This window comes from Lithobates pipiens, unplaced genomic scaffold (assembly GCF_037356315.1).
Source record: "Lithobates pipiens isolate NorthernLeopardFrog02 unplaced genomic scaffold, aLitPip1_a1.2 Scaffold_19, whole genome shotgun sequence".
Lineage (NCBI taxonomy): Eukaryota > Metazoa > Chordata > Amphibia > Anura > Ranidae > Lithobates > Lithobates pipiens.
Genome location: NW_027507764.1, coordinates 284,782,119 through 284,801,477, shown reverse-complemented (window position 1 = coordinate 284,801,477; position 19,359 = coordinate 284,782,119). Strand labels below are relative to the sequence as shown.

At 43.7% G+C, this 19,359-nt stretch overlaps 1 protein-coding gene across 8 annotated transcripts in view; it reads right to left on the bottom strand.

Moving 5' to 3' along the window:
- Positions 1-19,359, bottom strand: part of RECK (reversion inducing cysteine rich protein with kazal motifs) — a 909,451-nt gene that overhangs the window by 596,640 nt on the left and 293,452 nt on the right. For all 8 annotated transcript variants that reach the window (XM_077491985.1, XM_077491988.1, XM_077491986.1 and 5 more), the window contains exon 6: positions 15,216-15,263. In XM_077491985.1, the coding sequence (XP_077348111.1) occupies positions 15,216-15,263 (48 nt within the window). The remainder of the gene's footprint in view (positions 1-15,215; positions 15,264-19,359) is intronic.

Here is a 19,359-nt window from a genome sequence, read left to right as displayed (position 1 = left end):
CGGAGACTGTAAAGATCTTCAATTTGTCTTCCATTAAATTTACTGATGATGATCTGTCATTATTACAACGAATCCACTTAATCCATTTACCATTTTCAAAGATTTGAACAAATTCATCCGAAATATTACTCTCAAGAGACATTTCAGTCTACAGGCCAACAAACACAAAGATACCATAGTAGCCAATGTCAACACCATCCCAGTGCCTGACACCATTTTCGATACCTCCATAGAAATACGAGCCATGAGCGATTTGATGGAACTATGGGAGGATTGTGATAATATGGAGCAAATTCTTGAATTCCAACAACTAGCCCATTCCCCACCTATTAAACATACCTCTTTTAAACCAAAGTCTATCTTTAACCCCACACATAACAAAGGCCCCTACATAGAATCATTGTATCAGGTGGTATATTCAGAACTTATGGAAATATGTAAACAATCCAAATCCATACATAATAAAGCCAATCTCACCTCTCAAGAACGTCTAGCTATAAACAATTTAAGTAAGAACGAACAAATAATTATCAAAATGGCAGACAAAGGCGTGGTATAGTCATTCAAGACCGAGCCACCTATCTTGATGAATCACACCGCCTACTTTCTGATCATAGCACATATATTATTATTTTTTTTTTTTACCCTCGGATCCACTCATTCTGAGATATTCCCTTGTTTTCTTGAACTCCAACCATTTTCCCCATTTACTATAGTAAGTTTCCACTTGGTCTTCTCTTCTAGATATTGATTCCTCCATTGATCTTAACCACTCTATTTTACCTAACCATTCCCTCATAGATGGGGGTTCGGAAGTACCTCATCTCTTTGGGATCAGGCTTTTTGCAGCAATCAATAAGTGAGGAGTCAATGAGTTTTTGTATTCCCCTAATGTTTTGTCAGTATCATGAAACAGACATGTCCACGGTTCCTTCTTTACCTGTTCCCCTGTTATCCAGAAGTTGTTTTCTATTATTTTCTCCCAGTATGGGCCAATCTTTCCACACTCCCACCAGATATGTGCAAAGGTTCCCACCTTGTCGCAGCCCCTCCAGCATAATGCTGATATATCTGCTCTTCTCTTGTGCGCTCTTTGTGGGACAATATACCATCTTGCCATTAGTTTAAATGACATCTCCACTGACATATTGTCCTTAGATATTGTACCTGCTATTCTTAAGATCTTCTTTCTACGTTCCTTATCCCCCAGAGTACCTAACTCTTCTTCCCATTTTTTCAGGAATAGTGGTTCCCCTGGTTCCTTTTCCTCCTCTCGGATTTTATAAATTTTGGACATACTTTTTTTCTTGTAGCTCAGGTCTGAAAGCATTCTCTCCATAGGTCTAAGATCTCCGTCCCCGCGGAGTGGCCGAGGCAGGGTCTGAGCAAAATGTTTAATTTGTGCATATCTCCAACTGTCTAATTTCCTACATCCCCATCTTTGTCTTATTTCTCCTAAAGTGCAAAATCTGTCCCCATTCATCACATCTTTCAACAAAATATCATCCTTTTTTGCCCATCTGGTAAAATAAACAAATTCCTCCTTCCCTGGTTTAAAAAAACTTGTGTCTAATAAAGAAATTAAAGGTGAATTATACTGCCAGTGATTTAATTCTCCCACTTTATCCCATATTTTAAACAGATTGATAGTTAGTGGGTTGGTGCTACTCCCCAAGTCGCGATAGTCCCGTGGTATCCAAATCCTTTTTCCTAGATTAACTCCGCTTTGTGTTTTCTCTATATTTACCCACCCTTTATCCCCTTTGTCATACACCCAATCCACCACTCGTGAAATTACTGCTGCCTGGTAATATCTTCTGAGGTTCGGGGCTGCTAATCCCCCTCCTACTTCCCCCTTTCTAGAGTCGCATAAGAAATCCTGGGATTCCTACGTCCCCATATATATTTTAAAGTTAGAGTTTTAAGTTTCGTGAAGAACTCCTGCAGAACTTTTATTGGGATCATTTGGAACACATATGTAAATTTTGGTAAAATGAACATTTTTAATGCGTTTACTCTCCCTATTAACGACAAGGGTTTATGTCTCATACTTTTAATACATTCTTTAACCCTATTTAATATATATGTATAATTGGCCGCATATATAGATGACAATGTGGGTGTAATTCTTACCCCCAGATACCTCAGCTCTTCCCTACACCAGATAAAGGGGAAGGGCCTCTGGAGTTCCTCTTGTTCTTTTTTAGGTACTGTTATGTTCAGAATTTCAGTTTTTGACATATTGATCTTAAAATTTGTCAACTTCCCATATCTGTGGATCTCCTTAATTATATTTGGCAGAGTCACCCTGAGTTCTGAAACATAGAATAATATGTCATCTGCATACGCAGACACCTTATACTCCTCTCCGCCTATTCTCACCCCCCTTATATCTCCATTTTTCCTGATAGAGACCAGCAAGGGTTCCAAGGCCAGTACAAACAGCATTGGGGACAGAGGACACCCCTCTCTGGTTCCATTATATAAAACTTTACTACCGGGGAAAGGTTACCGTTAATTTTAATTTTTGCCGTCGGGTGGGAATAAAATGCTTTTATCCATCGCAATGTTTTTTCTTTTAACCCCATATATCTTAAGGTCTCAAACATGAAGCCCCAGTCTACCCTGTCAAATGTTTTTTTTTCAGCATCCACAGATAACAGGGCGACCGGGGATCCGCTGCTTTCCACTCCATGAATCAACATGAGGGTTTTAAGGCAATTATCCCTACCCTCCCTTCCCATGACAAACCCCGTTTGGTCACTATGGACCCATTGGGGTAGTAATGGTTTCAGCCTTTCTGCTATCACTTTTGAGAATATTTTCACGTCCGTATTCAGAAGAGAGATTGGTCTGTAACTCCCAGGGGTTGTTGGATCCTTCCCCCTCCTTTAATATCAAAGTTATATAAGCCATCAATGCTTCTTCCCTCAATTCTTCCCCTTCTGCGACTGCGTTCATATACTCGCATAATTTGGGCGCCAATATCTTTTCAAACTTTTTATAATATAGGATTGGAAACCCATCCGGGCCTGGACTCTTCCCAATTGCCATTCCCCTTATTGCCCTCACAACCTCGTCTACCATTACCGGAGCCTCTAACCTCTCAAACTCATCCTCTGGGACTGTAGGGAGATCTATTCCTTTTAGGTACTCGATAGTATCTTCCTTGTTTCTACTTTTCTCCTTTCCCTGTCCTACCTTATATAACTGGCTATAATAGCCATGAAAGACCGTCGCTATTTCAGGAGTGGAATGCTTCATTTCCCCCTTTTCATTTTGTATTTTTGATATGAAGGACGCATTTCTTCTCTCCCGCACTACTCTCGCTAACCATTTCCCAGGTTTGTTCCCCTCCTGGTATCTTATACTCTCTGCCCAGTGGTTAACTCGCACCCTTTCCTTCTCCAAGAGTCCTTCTAATTCTAGCTTCTTATCTTTCAGCTCTACTCTCTCTGGGATCCCCTTTGGTCTTGTTTGTTGCTCCAATTCCCAAATCTCCTTATTTAAATCTTGTAGCCTTTTCCCTATTTCCTTTTTTTCCCCTGTCCTGATGCTTATTAAAATTCCTCGTATAAATGCTTTATGGGTCTCCCATATCGTACTCCTCGTAACCTCTGTTGGAGTCATTTCTTATAAAGAACTCTTCTAACTCTATTTCAATCCTACTTCTAGTCTCTGGGTCCTGTATCAACGCTTCATTTAATCTCCATGTCTCTCTTTTGGCTTGATCTGTTACTAGCTCCAGCTGTACCATAACTGGAGCATGGTCATATAGGGAGATAGATTTTATTACTGTATCTTTGAGTGCTGGGAGCATTTGATGTTCAATCAGTACATAGTCAATTCGGGTGTATGTCCCATGCACCGATGAGTAGAAAGTATAGTCTCTGCTATTCGGATGTTTAATCCTCCAAGCATCGACTAACTGAAATTCTGAGAGCAGAGCTTTTATCTTTTTATATCTGAGCCCCGACCATCGAGGGGACCCCGCTGAGGAGTCCACCCGAGGATCGACGCACATATTCAGATCCCCCGCCACTATCAATTTACCTTTTCTGAACTCTGCTAATAGGTCCAGGACTTTCCTTAGGAATTTATCTGGGTCCCTATTTGGGGAATATATGTTCGCAAAGGTGTATACTCCATCCGAGATTCTTCCCCTTATAAACAAAAATCTCCCTTCCGGGTCGGCCATTTGTTTCTCAACTTCGAACCTGACACTTCTCTCAAAACCTATTGCTACCCCCCTAGCGTAACATGTAGTAGAGTCGCCGTAGAACCATGTAGGGAACCTCCAAGACTTCAATCTCCCTCTAACCTCGTGTGACACATGTGTTTCCTGCAGACAGATCACATTCGCCCCATACAATTCTAACTCCTTATTTACTCTGAACTTTTTTTGGGGAGTACTTATACCCCTCACATTGTATGTTATCAATTTCAACCTTGTCATATCTCACTCATCTCCTCCCCCTCCTCTCTCCCCCCCCCGCCTCCCGCCGGGGGGAGCAGCATGCTCCCTCCCCGCCGGAGGTCGGCATGGGAAGAGAGAGGAGGGGGAGACGAGAGAGCGCGAGAGAGAGTGCGTACACCCTGTTTGAGAGAGAGATTACCCCCTATCCCACCCCCCGCCTCCTCCTCCCCCCCTCTCCAGCCCCCTCCCCCTCCTCCATTCAGAGGAGTGAACAATTTCCATTTTTGTTCCTCGCCTAGGTGTCCCGGTGACCCACAGGTCACCTTTTGCCCGCCTAGCATTCTTTGGGAGGACCGCCTCATTCACCGCCCCACCCCTTCGCCCCCCAGTGATGGTAATTACACTTCATCTCTCCCCCCCCTGTCCCCGACCCGAGACCACTGCTTAGCCCCATTGCTTCCTTCATTCCCCAGCCCCTCCTCCCATCCTGGTAGTGCTGGTGGGGGGATTTCTAACCTATTACTGAAGTCCGTTAAGTCCTCTGGAAACCTTAATACTGCAGTGCGGCCGTCTCTCCTTCCCCTAAGACATGCTGGAAATCCCCATTGATAGGGAACATTTAATGACCTCATCAGATCTGTCAGGGGTTTAAGAAGCCTTTTTCTCCTCAATGTTTCCCCTGCCAGATCTGAGAATATCTGTAACTCCGATTCCTGAAACAGAATCTTGTCCATCCTTCGGATATTCTCCAATACTAGCGCCTTTTCCTCGTAAAAATGAAATCTGATTATTACATCTCTTGGTTTTTCTGTGGCTTGGGGCCGGTATCCTGCGACTCGATGTACTCTGTCTATTTTTAATATTTCGTCCTCCGCCCTTCCTAAAATGGGATTGAACAGGTCCTGCATCACCCTGGGGAGCTCTTCATTTTTTAATTTTTCTTCCAGACCTTTTATCCTTAAATTTTTCCTTCTTCCACGATTTTCTTGGTCCTCGATTTTATATAGGATCGATCTATTTATTTTTTGGGCTGATTTCACTTGTTCTCTTAGGTCCCTCAGATTCTGTTCATACCTATTCATTCTTTCCTCCATCTCTTCCACCCTACCTAGTACTCGACCAATATCTGCCCTTATCCCAGCTATATCGGATTTAAGTGAAGTTTCAACCTTAGTCAATGCCTCTGTAAATATCTCTCTCAGCATACTCAGGCTCACTTGTGGCTCTGCCAACACTGGGTCTCCTAATTCGGGTTGGGGGGAGGCCTCTCCTTTTCTCCCCAATTCTTCCCTTCTTTTAACCTTTTCTTCTTCTCGGGAGCTTACCCCCCCCATCCTAGTGCGAGTTGGGCATAAGTCCTTAGGCTTTTCCGCTCCCCGCCCTTCTCCCGTCTCCATAGTTTTACTAATACCCGCGCCTGATTTTCTTAATGTCTTCAGGCTGGGGGTTTCCTGGCTGCTTTCCATCATACTTGTCTCCCCCACCAAATATCTTTGTATCCCCCAGGGCTAGCAGGCCCCACTCGCCCCCTTTTTTCATCTTCCCCCGCATTCTCCTTTTGTAACAGATTAGCTCCAAGAACCAAGACCTTTTTTCAAAGCCAATGTCCTTTTCCTTTCCTATAACTCTTGTGGGGTACGGATTGATTACGTCACTTTCCGGGAGCGGGATGCCTCCGTCAGGTAGGAAAGAGTGCTGGGGAGATTTATTTTGCGTGGGAGTGTTTTCTTTCTTTTTCTTTTTCCCCTTCCCCCTCCTTCTCTCCCCTTCCCCTTCCTTCTTTCACAGAGTAAGGCTGCGCACAGTGGTATAATCCTTCCCCCTTATGCCAGTATGCCAGCGGACAGCAACAGTGCTGTTAACGAGCAGTGGGCGCCAGTCCGACTCTCCACCCAAGGCACTGCGCCAGGATTCTCCCTCTGTCCTTTTTTTTCCTTTCTTTTTTTTTTAGCCACAGGTACAAGCCATAAGTCAACTCCAGCATTCACCACCTGTGTCTACCCGCAGAGTTGCTGTCAAAAAGTGCTGGACAAACAATAGGCAAAAGGGTAGACAGTTGCAAGTGAGCGCAAATCAACACTGCTACTTTATACCTCTGTATGAGACATGCATGTAAAAGAAAAAAAAGAAAACTCCGCACTGCATTGCTGTTTATCTGTCCTTCACATATCCATCCACCTCACGCCACTTCTCACCCTGCAGGGTTTATATCCAACTGATCAGGCAGCGTTGGTAACAATCTGGTGGTCTAGTAGTGAGTGTCACGTTAATAGCAGTCATTAGCAGACTTCTATATATACACCTTACCACTTTCAAAGAAAAACCATTTCAGCGATAGTTTTAGTCAGTAGCGATGAGAGAATGTCCAGCTGTCCTTCACCCCTCCTTTCATCCACACTGCTTGCTCACCTAGCTGCTCCGCTGCTCCTCTACTCTGCCACTGTTATCTGATCCATGACCTTACCGACATATGAGGGGGTAGAGATGTCCGTGCAGCCAAGCCGACTCAGTGGTGAGGGGGGGGGGGGGTGCAGAGCTCCGCACAGAGCCGCCGTCCTACCGCTGTATCCCTGCTTCACAAGGGAACGCTCTCTGCCCGCTCTCTCTCTTGCCTTCATCCGGAGCGTCCGCTCTGCCTCGTGCAGGCAAACAGCTGACGGCGGGTGGGCGGTGCTGGCGGTGCGGGCGATACGGAAGGCGGAAGGCGGGGACGGCGGGGGAAGAGAGATATATAACTTAGAACCTTATTATACCTAGCATAGAGTCCTCTCTTTCCTCCATTCTCACCATTTTATTAATTCATTATAATTTATAATAATTGATTTCCAAATTGCTAATAATTTCCTTAATTCATTTTTTAGTTAATTTACTTATAAAAAATGTATTCATTTTAAATTTGAGGTATATTTATACATTTTAGATTTATGTATTTAATCAATTAGTGAATTGATCGATTTCTGCAAACGTTATAAACTTATCTTCCACTATTAATCAGCAAGCTTCTTACTCATATTTACATTCACTTCGGTCTCCAGCCATCTACCTCTTTGAATCTGTGTATTTGATTGACGGGCTGGCCAGCCCATCAGATCTCTCTGTAATATAAGACTGCCAGGTTTGCCAGCCAATCATGGTCTGATGAAGAAGCTGTAGCTTCGAAATGCATTACCATTCCTTGCCACTGTGAATAATCACATTTCCTGTTCCTGTGAAGTCACGACCAGCTGCTTCTTGTTTCCTGCCTCCTGGTTCCCAGCATTCTCTAGATCCCTGTAAGATCACACCAGATTCCCAGGCTGCAAAGGGAAGACTTTTATGAGACTCCAGGACTGGCGATTTTCACCACAAACTGAACTCATCCAATTTAACCTGTGAGTTACCACTTGTTTTTATTAAATATATTATTTATACTGCACTCAGTCTGGCGCCCCTCTGTTCCCATTTCAACAGCCATGGCGCTAAAGCAGGATGGAGAATCGGACCTTGAGACAGAAGGTCTTCTCTCATCAGTAACCACCAGGGAGCATCCGCCACCAGGTGTACTAGGTTGGCGTACCACGGACACCGAGGCCAATCTGGAGCAATCAGTATCACTGGGATCCCCTCGGCCTCCACTCTGCGGAGCAGATGTGGTAACAGTTTTAATGGAGGAAAGGCGTAGATCAGTTGGTACTGATCCCATGGAGCCACCAGCGCATCTGACGTTTCTGAAGTGCCTATAGCACCAGGTTCAGATCCCATGGAGGCAAGGGTGGATGCAACAGAGGGACTACATGCCGGAACCCTTGTACAAAGGTGCTCACTAGAGAGTGGGACGCCAGGGGTCATTGGAAAAACACAGCCAAGGCTGACATCTGTCCCTTGATGGTGCTCATAGCCAGTTGCTGGTCTACTCCTCGCTGTAGTAACAGCAGGATCCTGGAAACGGAATAGGTGCATGGATGCCACCCCATCTCCTCACACATGGAGATAGAAGCCTTCCACGTATGATGGTATTTTCGTGCCCTCAGCATAGTGGAGATTACACAGTCCGATAGGCCTCGGTTCTTTAGCACCTGGCTTTCAATAGCCATGCTGTGAAAACCAGCAACGGTAAAGCAGGATGGAGAATCGGACCTTGAGTCAGAAGGTCTTCTCACATCGTTAACCGCCAGGGAGCGTCCACCACCAGGCGTACTAGGTCAGTGTACCAAGGACGCCAAGGCCAATCTGGGGCAATCAGTATCACTGGAATCCCCTCGGCCTCCACTCTGCGGAGCAGACATGGTAACAGTTTCAGCAGAGGAAAGGCGTAGATCAATTGATACTGATCCCATGGAGCCACCAGCACACCTGATACGTCCACCCAAGGATCTCTTGTCCTGGATACGAACCTCCAGACCTTTCAATTGAGCCGAGAGGCCAGGAGATCTACATCTGGTGTGCCCCACCGCAGGCACAGAAGGCTGAACACCTCCGGAAGCAACAACCACATTCCTGGGTCCAGCATCTGGCAACTTAGATAGTCCACCTGCCAGTTTTCTACTCCTGGAATGTAAACGGCTGACAGGGCCAGTACATGCCTCCCTGCCTATGAAGGGTGTGAGCGACCTCGCGTGCTGCAGCCGAGCCTCTTGTTCCTCCTTGGTGGTTGACATATGTCACCACCGTGGCGTTGTCTGACTGGATCCTGATCAGACGCCCTCTTAATCTCATCGACCATGTGGAGAGGCATAGCCTGATCGCTTGGAGCTCAAGCACATAGATCGGCAACTTGGATTCCTCCCTCGACCAGAGGCCCTGGGTCGACTGTACTCCCTATACTCCAACCCAGCCAGTCAGGCTGGCATCCGTTGTGATCACTGTCCAATACAGAGGTAGAAACGACTTCCCGGACTGAAGTGCTGGAGATCTCAGCCACCAGAGAAGAGAATCCCTGACTCACTGGCTCACCCAAATCGGTCCATCTAGGGATAACAGAGATTTGTTCCATTTTGTCAATATCTCCTTCTGCAAGACTCTGGTGTGAAATTGGGCGTACGGTACTGCCTCGAAGGAGGCCACCATGAGACCCAGGACTCCCATGCAGAAGTGCAGGCGATGACCACCTGAGGTTCATCAGGAGCTTCACCATGGCTCTGAGAGTCTGCAGTTTGTCTAAAGGGAGAAACACTCTCCCTTCCATGGAGTCCAGCATTAAGCCTAGGTACTCCAGGTGCTGAGTCGGCCCAAGCACCGACTTTTTAGGTTCAACACCCACCCAAATTCCTGCAGGGTTTGCATGGGGATTGCCACATCCGCCTTTAATTCTGAGGTGGAAGCTGCACTCAGGAGGAGATCGTCTAGGTAACCCACGATTGCGATCCCGTGTTGTCGCAAACAACGCCAAAATTGGAGCCAATACCTTAGTAAAGACTTGGGGTGCTGAAGCCAAGCCAAGGGGAGAGCCATAAACTGGTAGTGGGCTTCCCCTACTGCAAATCGCAGAAACCTCTGATGCTTGAGGCATATGAGTATGTGCAAGTACGCGTCCTGGATGTCCAAAGATGCCAGGGAGTCCCCCTGACAGAGTGCAGAGGCTACTGAGCAAACTGATTCCATTCTGAACCTCTGTACTTTCACAAAGCAATTGAGGGCTTTCAGGTCCAAGATTGGATGTACCCCCTTCCTTTTTGGGGACTACAAATTGGAGTAGAACCCTTGAAACCTTTCCATTTCTGGAACAGGCACTGTCACCCCGTGGCTTAGCAGGCCCCTTACTGCCCCAACAAGGCCTCCCAGCGAGCCGGGAGTAAGGGTATGCTGGAGGGGAAGAATCTTTTTGGTGGCCAAAAGAGAAACTCTATCTTGTAGCTTGATGAAATCAGATCACAGACCCATTGGTCAGTTAGCCGAGTGGCCCATCGGGCTGCAAACTCCTGAAGGTGACCCCCCACCTGAGTGACGGGCGGGGGCAAACCTTCATGCGAAAGCACTTTTGCTCACTGGCTTGCGAGTCCATTGACGCTTGTCCCTCAGTAGTCACCCTGTCGGACTGGGAGCATTTTGCTGAAGTCCTGGGCGGACGAAAAAGCCTTGAGTGGAAAATGAAGGACCTTGCCTGCGGCGTGGCTCCTTACTCTTCCTGCACTGTGGGAGCAAGGTGCTCTTCCCACCTGTGGCATTCTTAATAATGTCATCCATTGAGGCTCCAAATAGTCACTCGCCAAGGAAGGGTAGATCCATCAAGGCTTTCTTAGATGCCTGGTCAGCAGACCAGCATTTCAGCCAAATCAGGTGCCGCAGCACCCCTACTGACACTGATGCCCTGGAGAGCAAGGGAAGCGTATACAGGCCGCGTCACAGACGTACTTAAGGCCATGCACTAACTGGTCTGTCAGTTCCACGCAGACAGGAGAGGCCTGCTGCTTCTCTAACTCCCGGTGCAATAGTTTTGCCCACTCAGTAGGTGTCTGTGACACTAATGCTGTGGTCAGTACTGGTCGTATCGCTGAACCAATGAAAAAAGGAAAAAAATAAATCGCGCTACAGTAATGTGAAAAAAAGAAAAGAATCAACTTACGTCAGTGCTGCAGTTCTATTATATGCCAAAGTATAGATTAGAGTAAAATGAAGCCACAAGAACCGTGCTCTTATCAAACAGGCCCAGTATATGGACCCACACCTCCCCCCTGAGACTACAGTCCCAGACGAGAGGCTATGTATATAGGTAAATATAAAGTGTACCCAAACATTTATAATAAGTACTAATTCCAATATCCCATACTAAACATACTTATTCATGAATTAAGTTGAAAGGGAATATATATAAATTACAACATGTGAAAAACCTGTGAAAAAAAAGACAAAAAGCACATATAAACAAATATTCAAATGTGTTGTATATGACAGTCCTCAAAATAAGTCCATCTATGAAACCAAATCCAGAGATGCAAAACACCATGTGTAAATTCCAGTGTTCAAGGGAAATGGTTCTTTACTTCATATTCCAATTCATGAAGCATGCTCAAGTGCACCACCACCAAAGGCCAAAATGGCTCCTTACCAGATATTGCAGGTTAAATCGCATATCAAAAGAAGAAGCAGGGTTGTATACACTCCGCATACACTTGTATACACTCCGCAAAAAAAATCCCAGGACCAATGGTCCCGCAGGGAGCCTAGGTCCTTCTCCTTCACTAGGCAGAAAAAAATTGAGCTGCAGGAAGCAGGCTGAGGTGTTATTGCCAGAGGGACCGCCCCCTGGCCGGAACTGTAAAGTTCTGTTTTTCACATGTATTACATGTTCTGCCTAGTCCTCTCCTGAAGGTGACATAACAATCCTACGGTCAAGATTACTGGAGCGGTGTCCATCAATGAACGAAAGAGAAACTTAATTATTTGGCCCAAACATCAAATGATATGTCTGATTGAAATCCAATACAGCTCACCATCCAAATAAAACCATTACCACAGTAAAGCATGGAGGTGGTAATATCCTGTTATGGGAGTGTTTCTCTGCAGCAGGACCTTAAGCACTTGTCAGGATAAAAAAAAAAAAAAAAAACGGATGGGGCAAAATACCATCAAATTCTTGAGGAAAACCTGCTGCCTCTGCCAGAAAATTGTCAATGGGAAGAAGGTTTACCTTCCAACATAACTATCACTCAAAAAACACAACAAAAATTACCACACATTGGTTGAAGGAGAAAAAGGTGAATGTCCTCGCATGGCCTAGCCAGAGCCCAGAAGAAAATCTGTGGAATGACTTGAATATGCAGTCCATAAATAGTCGCCATCAAATTTAACTGAACTTGAGCAGTTCTGCAAAAAAGAGTGGGCAAAAATTCTAGATGTACAAAGTTAGTAGAGACCTATCCCAAGAGACTAAAAGCTGTAACTAAAGCAAAAGGTGGTTCAACAAAATCATGACACAAGGGGGTGCTCCTTTTTCCAACTCTTTAATTCTGTTATTGTTTTTTTTTCTGAAATAGTTACATAGTTAGTCTGGATGAAAAAAAAGATACAAGTACTTCTAGTTATACCAATTGACATGTTGATGTTATATCTTTCACTTGGATGTTATAAGTTGCACTAAGTAAATACAGCTGGATAAAACAAGAACCGTGCCTGTCCTAATTTCAGACTGCAAAGCAACAACATGTGATTTTAGAAGGGAGGGAGATAATTATTTTCTTAACCCACTGTATATAGCAACAGTAAATCCTCAAAACAGGTTACATAGTTACATAGTTAGTAAGGTTGAATAAACACACCAGTCCATCCAGTTCAACCTGAGTGTCTACAATTGTCCCTATCCCTGTACATTGCACACTCGCATTGGTCTCTACCCTCAAGGATACCACAATCCAAGGTCCCCATTCATATACTAGGGCCAATTTTGGACAGAAGCCAATTAACCTACCTACATGTCTTTGGGGTGTGGGAGGAAACCCACGCAGGCACAGGCAGAACATGCAAACTCCAGGCAGGTAGTGTCGTGGTTGGGATACGAACCAGTGACCCTTTTTACTGCTAGGTGAGAGTGCTAACCCCTACACCACTGTGCCGCCCGTTTATATATGTTATATTTGAAACTGCTATCACTCATATTTGTTACCACAAACTATCACTATGACCCTCTCTTAACCACATGCCGACCGGGGCACAGACAGTGTTAGGTCACCTGAGACCAGGTGACAGATGCACTCCATAGGATTCGGAAGTGCACCGCTAGGTAGTGAACCTTAGGACTAACTGCTGCGGATTGTACCCAGGGAGATTCAGGACACAGGTCTACAGGATCACTAACACAGATCCCAATGGGAACTGGAGCATAGATTCCCCAGGGTGCGGAGTCTAAGAGCCAGTGGGTGTTCACCAGAGCCTCCAGTGGTGAGGCTGGACTTCGCTGCAATCACGCTCACAGTAGACTACAGGAGAAGGAAGCAGCAGGCTGGAACGACAAGGATAGTAAGGGGATACGGCAGAGGTCAGGGCAACTAGCAGACAGTAACAGCAGAGTACACGCCAAAGGTTCAGGGTCAGACAGACAGGGATGGTCGGAGACATGCAAAAGGTCAAGGTCGCAAGCAGACAGGAATCAGAGAACACGCCAAGGTCAGTAACAGAGTCAAACATAGAGCACAAGGCAAGCAGGAACCAGGAAGCCAAACACACAATGAATGGTTGATCAGCACTGTTGGCGTGCAGTGCACAGGTTAATATAGGGTTCCCTGATAGGGCCTGGGGTGGAGCCATGCTTAGAAGAGAGGTTATAAAAACCACCAGGTGGAAGTGGCTGGCCTCTTAGTCAGAAGACATGAGGGGAGGTAAGCAACCAGAGGAAGATCACTGCCTAACCATGACAGACAGGCAAATGGCCTTACAGGTACGTCCCTTTAAATTTTACACCGTTCCATCGCATGCATGCCGGTGGCGACGCGGCCCGGGCAGGACCTCCGTGAGTCCGATCGCCGTGGGGATACCTGCGATCGTCTCACGGGGAGGAAGAACGAGGAGATGCTAATATAAACAAGCATCTCCCGGTTCTGCCTAGTGACTGTGTCACTGATCTCTGCTCCCTGTGATCGGAGCAGAGATCAGCGACAAGTCATACACAGCCATGCCCCCCCCCCCCCCACGGCTCACTTAACCCCTACACTGCCATCTAGAGGTTAACCCCTTCACTGCCAGTGTCATTTACACAGGAATCAGTGCCTTTGTATAGCACTGATTGCTGTATAAATGGCAATGGTGCCAAAAATGTGTCAAAAATGTCTGATGTGTCTGCCATAATGACGCAGTCATGATTAAAAAAAAAAAAAAAAAAAAAAAAAATCGCTGATCGGCAATTACTAGTAAAAAAAAATGATTAATAAAAAAGGCCATAAAACGATCCCCTATTTTGTAAACGCTATAACTTTTGTGCAAACCAATCAAACGCTTACTGCGATTTTTTTTTATTTTGATTTTTTTCCAAAAATATGTAGAATATGTATTGGCCTAAACTGAGAAAAAAAATGTTTTTTTATATATTTTTGGGGGATATTTATTATAGAAAAATGTAAAAAATTCTGTGTTTTTTTTTGTTTTCATAATTGTCGATTTTTTTTGTTTATAGCAAAAAAATAAAAACCGAAGGGGTGATCAAATACCACCGAAAGAAAGCTCTATTTATGGGGAAAAAAGGACGTCAATTTTGTTTGGGAGCCACGTTGCACGACTGCGCAATTGTCAGTTAAAACGACGCAGTGCCGAATAGCAAAAAAGTGCTCTGGTCTTTGGCCTGCAAAATGGTCCTGGGCTTAAAGCGGGAGTAAACCCAGTTTCAAAAAATACTTACATTCCTGGCATGCCGGAAATGCTAACTTTCACATTGGTTGTGCTCTCAACCAAACTTTCAAAACTTTCAAACCATCCAATGGCTGGTGTCATAACTGATCACATGTGCAGCATTATGGCAGTTGACGAATTATTACAGGCCAAGATGGCAGCTTCCTTGACTGAAAACGATAGAAGGGTTTACTTCCACTTTGTGGTTAAGACATGCTTCATTGCAATGAGTCCACCCTTAATCAACCCCAACTTTGATTGTTTGCTTTTTTGGTGTGTTAGAAAAATATAAAACAATTAAATAAAAATTCAAAATCAGTCATTTGTGTTTATGAAAGTCTCAGGTTTAATGTATGATGATTGTAATTTTTTATTTATTTTTTTAGAAATAACAGTCATTTTTTGTTAATCACGTGTACTGACAATCAAAAAAATTTAATATGGTTTCTTGTATACAGGTTTAAAAACTTTCCTTTCTAGGGATCAGCTGCAATTAAAATCATACCTCATGTTGTTTCTTGCAGATTTTTAAAATGTCATTTGTTGAAGATGCCTAAATAGAAGCAAAAAGAGAAGCAGATATTTTGCAACATACTAATAAAATTACACATAAAATAACAAACATTTAACGTCAATTTTAGAAAAAGAATATTTATCACAAGTGATATTTAAACTTTCAGTTTATGTATACATATCTATAAACTAATCATGAAACAATCCTGATTTTATGTACTGTATTAAAGATGATGTAAACCTTTTTTTATTTCTTCCCTGCAAAGTAAAGGCATAATGTGCTAGTATGCATTGCATTCTAGCACATTATGCGACACTTACCTGCAAACGAAGCCTGTGCGGGAAGCTGGAGCCACTGTGACTGGCCAGAGCGCGTCATGGAGTCGGACGCTCCTTCACAGTGCATGCGCTAATGACATCATTGGCGCAGTATACAGTAAATATCTCCTAGAAGATGCACGTTTAGGAGATATTTACAGTACCTATAGGTATTTATTACTTATTCTAGGCTTACCTATAGGCACAAAGTACACAGGAATGTTTACCTCTTCTTTAACTATTGGTTATTTTATTTCTACAAATAGAAGAAAATACATTGCTACTCCTAGGACTACAAAAAAAGCAAAATTAAAAAAATGATGCATTCCACACTATTGTGACAGATTTGTTACTGTAAGGACAGGGAAATATCTCACTCAATGCCTCACTATAGTTAAGGTCTATGCTCCTAATTCTGGTCAGGTCCAGTTCCTCACCAACATGTTTGACACGCTAGATTCATTTATGGCAACCCTTTATGGTAATAGGCGGAGATTTCAATATGACCATGTCACCCAGTAAAGAAAAAACACGTATTATTCCCACCCACCACTTCATCTATGTCTGACCGCCTCTCCAAATCTTTTTGCAAACTGATTAGAGCCAAAAATCTCCTGGACATTTGGAGGGTTAAACACCCCACGCATAGACAATACATCTTCTATTCACAAAAAAGCTGCGCTAAACCATAAATATAACACGAAGTTTAGAAGGTAAGAACCTGCCGTGCATATACGGTACTTTTGTGACAATGTGACCATATCAAATAAGCCTATTACACCCTATCTCATGGGTTAAATAGGAAATTCAGAATGAAGCATAAACGGTGATCCAAATGAAACAATGTAATAAACACCCATTGTGTTAATAAAAATACATAAATCGTGACAAAATATAGAAAAAGTCCTTTTAAATAAATTAAATGTAAACAAATGAAGAAATATGATCTTCCACTTGTGCTTGGTCCACCACCATATATCCAGATTCACTTCTCACCAAAACTTCATGACCCCCCACTACAGAGGGTCACATAAAGCGTGTAGGTATACAATTATCCCCCACTCCGGAAAAGATCCTGGCTGTTCTCACTCCATCGTTTTCATAACCAGATTATTGAATAAACTTCCTCAAACCATCTCCCGTATACTTAAACGTCTCAAAGATATATGCCAATTACATGGAAAAGAGATGAAGCTCCAATAGTATAAAACCCTTTATTAAATGGATCCAAATACAAAATAAAATGCACTTACAATGTACAAGAAAAAGGTCAGCCTTAAGTTTGTGACGTTACCTCGTGTGAAGGAGTGTATATCCAGGAAGGATGGGTTTTTACCGTGTGCGTCCGGCCGGCGCAACGGACTTAAGGCTGACTTTTTTCTTGTACATTGTAAGTGCATTTTATTTTATATTTGGATCCATTTAATAAAGGGTTTTATACTATTGGAGCTTCATCTCTTTTCCATGTAATTGGCATATATCTTTGAGACGTTTAAGTATACGGGAGATGGTTTGAGGAAGTTTATTCAATAATCTGGTTATGAAAACGGTGGAGTGAGAACAGCCAGGATCTTTTCCAGAGTGGGGGATAATTGTATACCTACATGCTTTATGTGACCCTCTGTAGTGGGGGGTCATGAAGTTTTGGTAAAAAGTGAATCTGGATATATGGTGGTGGATCAAGCACTATTCACAAGTGGAAGATCATATTTCTTCATTTGTTTAAATTTAATTTATTTAAAAGGACTTTTTCTAGGTTTTGTCACGATTTATATATTTTTATTAACACACCGGGTGTTGATTACATTGTTTCATTTGGATCACTGTTTATGATTCATCCTGAATTTCCTATTCAACCCATGAGATAGGGTGTAATAGGCTTATTGGATATGGTCACATTGTCACAAAAGTATATGCACGGAGGGTTCTTACCTTCTAAACTTCGTGTTATATTTATGGTTTAGCACAGCTTTTTTATTTTTCCATGTGTTTTTTCTGTAGTTATGTGATACAGTTAAGTTGCAGCTGAACTGGGTCTTTTCACAACCAACTACTACATAATTTGTTGCTCACCTTAGCGCAGTTTCTTTTTCTTGTTTACCTTCTATTCACACCCTCACAAACTTTACTCTAGACTGGACAATTTCTTCCTCTCTTCACCCCTTTTGACATCCAAGGTCTCCTCTGAAATTAACCCTGAAACCTGGTCAGATCACTCCTCTGTACACCTAGATATTTCCCTTTCCTCCTCCTCCTCTCCCAGAGCTTGTCATTGGAGCCTCAATGAGACCTTCTTTCGTATCCCTGAAACTAGATACCTTCTGTCGATCGGCCTGGTTGAATACTTCCAGCTTAATGAGAATACGGTTTCAGGCCCTCCACTCTGTGGGAGGCCCATAAGGCCATCTTTCGAGTTAATTGCATTGCTACTGGTTCTTGTCTGAAAAAAGATGCAGCGTTTCAACACTCCTCTATCCTGTCCAAACTCCATAAAGCTGAAAGCCTCTTGCTGTCTTCCCCTATGGTGGCTGGGCTCCGGGCGGTTACTTTCCTGCGAAATCAACTCAGGTCGTTGGATATGAAAAAGGTTGATAAATCCCTTTTGTGGTCCAAACAAAAATTCTATGAATACTCAAATAAACCCCACAGAATGCTAGTGAATAAGCTGAAACCCCGCCCCTTTCTCTCATCCCCAGACTTCCTCAGACAAACTGACAGTACTCCTACCTATTGCCCTATCACTATGTCCAAAGTTTTTGGAGAATTTTACCGCAAATTATATAACTTGTCTAAAAACAGACCCCAATTACAAATTTTACACAAGAGAAATTTGACTCCTTTAATTCACTACATTTGCCCCCACTCTCTCCTGACCTCCTTTCTTCTCTGAACTCTGCAATCACCCCTGAAGAATTAGCTGAAGTAGTCAAAAACCTCTCTACACAAAAGTCCCCTGGTCCAGATGGCCTGCCTTACTCAAACTATAAAACCTTTTTGCCAATTTTAAGCCCACATTTACTTTCTCTTTTTACTTCCCTACTTCATGGTACTGTCCCCCACCCTCAATTCCTTCATGCACATATCTCCGTAATTCCGAAACCTGGTAAAGACCCCTCCCTCCCTGACAACTATAGGCCCATTGCTTTACTTAACTCTGATTACAAGATATTTACAAAAATCCTGGCGAATCGCCTCTCACAATTCATACCTAGACTAGTGCATAAAGACCAAGTAGGCTTTGTAACTGACAGACACGCCGGCGACAACACCAGACGCACCATAGACCTTATAGATTTTTTGAACAGAACGAATCGTTCAGCTCTAATACTGAGCCTTGATGTGCAGAAAGCCTTTGATGGGCTCAGTTTGCCCTTTATGTTTGCCACACTTTCTAATTATGGTTTCAGAGGCCCCTTTATGGCAGAGCTGCATGCTCTATATTCCCAACCCTCCTCCCAAGTCCAATTGTTTTCCTTTTTATCCCCTTCCTTTTCCCTGAGTAACGATACCAGACAGGGATGCCCGCTATCCCCCTTACTTTTTATCCTTTGTCTCGAACCCTTAGCCAAAGCCATCCTCATCCACCCTGACATTCGGGGGGTTTCCCTGCGTCACAATGAATACAAACTATCATTGTTTGCAGACGATTTTCTATTGACTCTGACCAGACCTCACACCTCTCTCCCAAGTTTACATGCCTTGCTTAAAGTGGAGGGCCGGTTATTAAAAAAAAAAAAAAAGAAAAAAAAAAAAAAAAGTCAGCAGCTGCAAACACTGCAGCTGCTGACTTAATAAACACACTCACCTGTCCAGGGCGC